This window comes from Daucus carota, chromosome 3 (assembly GCF_001625215.2).
Source record: "Daucus carota subsp. sativus chromosome 3, DH1 v3.0, whole genome shotgun sequence".
Taxonomy (NCBI): domain Eukaryota; kingdom Viridiplantae; phylum Streptophyta; class Magnoliopsida; order Apiales; family Apiaceae; genus Daucus; species Daucus carota.
In genome coordinates, this window is record NC_030383.2 from 13902695 (window position 1) to 13908262 (window position 5568).

Here is a 5568-nt window from a genome sequence, read left to right on the forward strand (position 1 = left end):
TTTATACAATTAATATTGTTTATATATCATAATAAGATACAATGAGCAATTTAGATTATCTAAAAAAAAGTGTTTATAGCTTCTATTCGAGATGTTAAGGACATTGGACGACACATGATAAACTCTTAACCAGTGAGTTATCCAAAACTGTATGAAGCAAAAAAGTATGTAAGATCTAAAGACCCTTATTATAAATTCATTTCATCAAATACATCATTAATAATTCATTTCATAAACGATTTATCGCTATAAATATGACACTGTCAATAAATATTGATAACATAAAAAATATTATCATGTGGTATATATAATTTTATTATAACAAAAATATAATTTTAATTTCAACAACTTCTCGACATCGCCTTCGGCGATACCTCGACTTCTATCTATTAACACTTATATAAAGTCATATTTAAATAAATTCAATTTAAAAAGATACAATCAATATTATTATATCATAATAAGATATAATGAGTCATTTAGATGATCTCAAAACAAAGTGATTATAACTTCTATTCGAGATGTTAACTATAACTTCATTTATGTTCCTTGCTATTTTGTTTACTTTTATATGATTTAATTATCATTTTAAATTATTTTACATAATTTCTAATTTGAATTTTCGTTAATCATTTATAATTGAAATTTAAACAAATAATATTTATATTCTGTTGAAAAGGTTCATACCCATCTCAATTGGTTCAACAGTCTCCGTTCTAGTATCAATTTTAGTGTCATTCTCACTTTTACATATATTTTAAGGTATATACAAAATATAATACCATACTTTTTTTTCGAAATTGATCTTTTTATTTAGTCTAATATTCATGATTTTATCTAGTAAAATTAGACTCAAACTAAATTTATTTAATATAAACTACTCAAATATTAATGTAATTATGAGTAAAATAGATATAAATGAGGAACTGTTTTTGCATACATATTGTTTAAACAACATATAAGTCAAGCCCGACTTCAAGAATTTCAAAATTCTAACTTTTATAAATGACCTATTTTTATTTTTAAATTTGAGTTTACAAAATATATAGATGCACTTTAAAAAGATAATATATAATATTTCACTATTATAAAGATAATTTATATACCCGATGAGTTGTAATTTAAAAAATTTATCTAGACACATAACTACAAATTAATTTTCTTTTATAATTAACATATCAAATATAAGCAATAAACATTTCTTTTGAGATAATCTAAAAAGCCTAATTGTATATAATTATGATATATACATATATAAACATTATTAATTATATAAATTATGATATATATCAACATTTTATTAACAAATTGAATATTATGTCAGAAAAGATATTACACTTTGGAAAAAAAGATAACAAACTATTCGATATAGATATCATTTTTTAGTGAAAAGATTTCTCGGCATGGCCTAACGGCCATGCCTCGATCTTTAAAAATAATAAATTCAAATATCAAACTCCAAAAAAAAAATGACATTATGGTATATGAATATTATTAATTATTGGAATTAATAACATATTAACATTTTGTTCTTAAATTGAATATTATCACATACAGCTTCAAATAAAAGAAAAAAAAATATTCAAAGAAGGGCAAATCAAATCTTTGATGTTGCATGCTCACTATCTCACAGCACCTCCCCTCCCCTCATCTCATTTCTGTCTTAACTATCCCCAAAACCCATTTTCTCTCGACACTGTGCACCAATCAATAACCCTATTTTTTCTGCCAGATTTCCACCAATGCAGGACAATGTCTCACAGTCTCACCCAAAACTATCTTCTCTGACAATGAAACTATCTTTTGTATACATGGTCAGTGGAGCAGAATCAATCATCCTGCAATGCTAGTAAATTTCACTCGACGGACTCATATGAGAAATTAGTTCTTCACTTGTTTTCAGCAGATGCCACCCAATGCCCCTCCTGAAAATCATTAAATATACATCAAAGCCAAAAGAACACAAAATGACGTCAAATAGATGTCAATGCATAGAACTACTTCACACCAGAAATCGAGTACTATTTTTAGAGCACATTTAAGATAACATGGGGCAAAATTCATAAAAGTTTGGCCTGGAAATTCGATCAGCTGGCAGCAGTCTCCAGTTTCTCCCTCTATTCTGTAAGTAGCATTTTTAGCTCCGCACTTCGCAGTGAGATGAAGACAACATATCTATAAGATTTGTATGAAAGAGTGTTCTGCTATCAAGTCCTTTAATTTCAATGAGTTGGAATTTGTTGTCATTGTCCATTTTAAAGTAACAAATACTAATAAATAAATGTTCTGCTATCAAGTCCTTTAATTCCAATTCAGCCAACTATCTTTTTTGTTTATGTCAAAAAAACATATGACTACATATCTGATGAAGATGAATATTGATAAACTAATATACCTCCATCCTCCGGTAAATCAGAGGTCCACAAAATGAGATTGTCTCTTAACAGCTGCATAATTAAGGTGCTGTCCTTGTAGGACTCTTCGCTCAAGGTATCGAGCTCTACAATTGCCTCATCAAAAGCTTGTTTAGCTAATTGGCAAGCCCTGCATTACCAAACAATACTACTGAATTACAGTTTTAAAGGAAAGATACGGAATAAAGAGGATTGAGGAATCTGCATAAGAAACCTCTCAGGGGAATTCATTATCTCGTAGTAGAAGACGTGGAAATTCCGAGCAAGCCCTAGACGGATTGGGTGCATTGAATGGAGTTCTTTATTTGCAGTTTCAGAAGCAGCCTAATCAAATGCCATAGGAAAAACCAAAGTCAAATGCCATAAGACAAAATCAAAACTATGTAAAGTGTGATGCACAGGTCTGTTGTTTAATTTATTAACACATTTCTAATTAAATAGATATATATACATGCTTCATAGCCTTTCAATGATTTGTTAGAGCATTCTTTCTTTGTCTGGTCAGTCTTGAACTCAGCACGATATTGATAGTAGTCACCTTTCCTGTATTGATGCAGCCATGAAGTAAGACAACTCAGTTAAAGAGTTAAACATGAATAGTGTATAGAAGACTTGATACAATAATAAGCTAATCATTAGACCATTCTCCATGATTATCAGTCAGTAATCAGATTAACATGAGAGTCAAACCAAACTCTTGATTTAGCAACTTGTAGCAGATGCAGTATAATTGTGAGTGACAGATAAGACCGTAGAGATCTAAAAAGACACTTGATTCAAACGACAAACATCAAGGCTTTAACAAACTAACACTCAAAAGGTGTGATTATATAGATAGATAGAAGTTCAACATACCATGTCTTAGGCTGCTTGAATAGAGACACTGGATTATCAAAGTATAAAGCAAGCACATCCCTATTAATCACACCATGGATTTAGCGCAGAGATTGCCAACCCACCTACACTTTTCTGTAACGAAAAGAAATTAAAAATTACAAAAGACCTTAAAAGGGAGAGTAAAATTTGCTTTAGTAGCCTCAATTGGTTCACCCTTATAGTTTTAACTATGAACCTATCACAATTGAATTTTAAATTGTTATCTAAGGATGCAAGTGAATGTAACATCTCTCATTAAAAGTCACAAAAAAATAAAAAAAATTAAACTATCTTCTTTGCAGGAATGTTCCTATTCCATTTGCATTCTATTTATACCAAAACTTGTTATGACCTATTCATGGCCGGAATTACCATGAGGTTGTGCGATTGTATTGTACTTTCGTGTTCTTTTTCCTCCTCTGTCGCTTGTTGTTTAAGCCAGCGAAGTACTCTCCGGACACCAACTGCTTATGCATAATGTGCTTCAATGCTCCATTAAATATCACTCTAGCGGCCTCAATTATTCTTATTTTAATCTTATAAAAAAAAAACTTGATGCATCAACAATTCACCTCTTTGGTTTGTTAAAAGGATTAAAAAATAATCCCAGCAAAACTCAATGTGTTAACTATTGAGCTTAAGTCATAATAGCTAAGAAACTTTAATAAAACAGTTCTTTTTTTAAAGACCTCTACAATATAATCGATAATTGAAAGAAAATGATAAGAATCAAATACCTTCTTGATCTATTAAGCACGCATACGGTCCCCTGGACATAATAACTGAGGTAAGAACCCATCCTGAATTTAAATTTAGGCGGGTTATAAACTCAGATTGGGTATCATTTTAAATACGCAACAAACAAAAACGATGAGTAACAAAATAAAATTAGAAAATTTCATATATTTAACAATATAAGCATATACAATATAATCAATTAACTAATCAAAACCCAAGCAGTCAAATACAAATGTTACCTGAGTATATAGTGATATATATTCATCGATTTTGTTCTTTTGAACATATCATCAAACAGTTTCCGGACAAAATTCGGCTACAATAAATAGATAAAAGTTGAATCATATAACAATAGAAGTTTGAAATGGAGATATGTTAATGTTCCAAAAATAGTGTACTATTTACATACCCGCAATCATATCCTCCGTCACCAAGAGTTGTCATTCTGGAGGAGATAACAATTAGCATAATCAATTTACAAATATTATGAACCATCAATTTACAAAATCATGGAGACACATTGCACCACCAGAACTAAATACAGTTAGTAGATTTCAAATAACAATAGAACGAATATCCAAATACACCATTAACTTCAAATACTAACAAATCATTAGGAAAACTAATAGTCAAAGGAAGGGCGCTGACTTGGTAGAGCACGATAGAAACTATGGAGAGAAAGAGGTTTTCTTCCGCACATATCATCAAACATTTTGTGAACAAAGTTTAGCCTGCAAATAAGATTGAAAGAAATCGTTATGAAGAGTAGTACTTCAGAAGAGAGGTTACAGGAAAGAAGTTTTAAGAATCAAAATATAATAGATATTACATGGAAGAAGAGAAGCGGGAGATACGGTGCTAATATGCAGTTTTGAATTTTGAATTTTGAATTGTTAATATACTGAATTATAATATCAATTGCAGCTGGATTGTCCTTCTGCAGAGGAAGCTTCTCCGAGAAGCTTTGAAATTCATCCGGTGCTCTTTTGAGTATGTGTAATTGTGTATGTTCTGTATATGTAAATGAAACAGCACGTGCAAGCCTCCTGTCCAGTCATTTAAGCCAGCTTCCTCCAGAAGACTCACGTTGTATTCAGGAAAATATTACCGAAAGATGGAAGATAATATAATAAAGGTAAATGTATTAAATAATTGATTAATGTGTTTAACTCGGTCAGTGTTACAAAATCGAGAATCGATCTAATGAGCTGAGTTTTCAATTTAGGATTAATCTGAGTTAAAATCGGATGTATTTTAATATTTAGTTATTATTATATTAGTTATTTAATACTCACTCCGTCCCTTTTTAGCTGTCACTTTGACTTTTTACACATAATTTAAGGTGTTTAAAAAACATAATTCCACTAATTATTTTTAAAAATATCATTTTATGAATAAAAATATAAACTATAAAATTTAATTCAGAAAAAGAAAGTTTCAAAAATAATAAGTGAGAGTATGTTTTTTAATCACCTTAATGATATGCAAAAAGCCAAAGTGACAAATAAAAAGGGATAAAAGGAATATATATTAACTTCAT

General features: G+C 29.8%; 1 protein-coding gene across 5 annotated transcripts; it reads right to left on the reverse strand.

Moving 5' to 3' along the window:
- Positions 1-1457: 1457 nt before the first annotated feature.
- On the reverse strand, positions 1458-5079 carry LOC108211057 (14-3-3-like protein). 5 transcript variants are annotated; one of them, XM_064088582.1, is made up of 10 exons: positions 4883-5074; positions 4677-4759; positions 4438-4473; positions 4268-4344; positions 4028-4090; positions 3270-3383; positions 2866-2957; positions 2629-2738; positions 2396-2544; positions 1458-1925 (listed from the first exon to the last, which is right to left on the reverse strand). In XM_064088582.1, exons 7-10 carry the CDS (start codon positions 2872-2874, stop codon positions 1900-1902), a joined length of 294 nt encoding a protein of 97 aa, XP_063944652.1. In that variant the 5' UTR covers positions 2875-2957; positions 3270-3383; positions 4028-4090; positions 4268-4344; positions 4438-4473; positions 4677-4759; positions 4883-5074; the 3' UTR covers positions 1458-1899. The 5 variants fall into 5 exon arrangements, with proteins under 5 accessions (XP_063944652.1, XP_063944651.1, XP_063944650.1 ...); XM_064088581.1 differs by having other exon boundaries at positions 4858-5074; XM_064088580.1 differs by having other exon boundaries at positions 4677-5074.
- Positions 5080-5568: the final 489 nt, after the last annotated feature.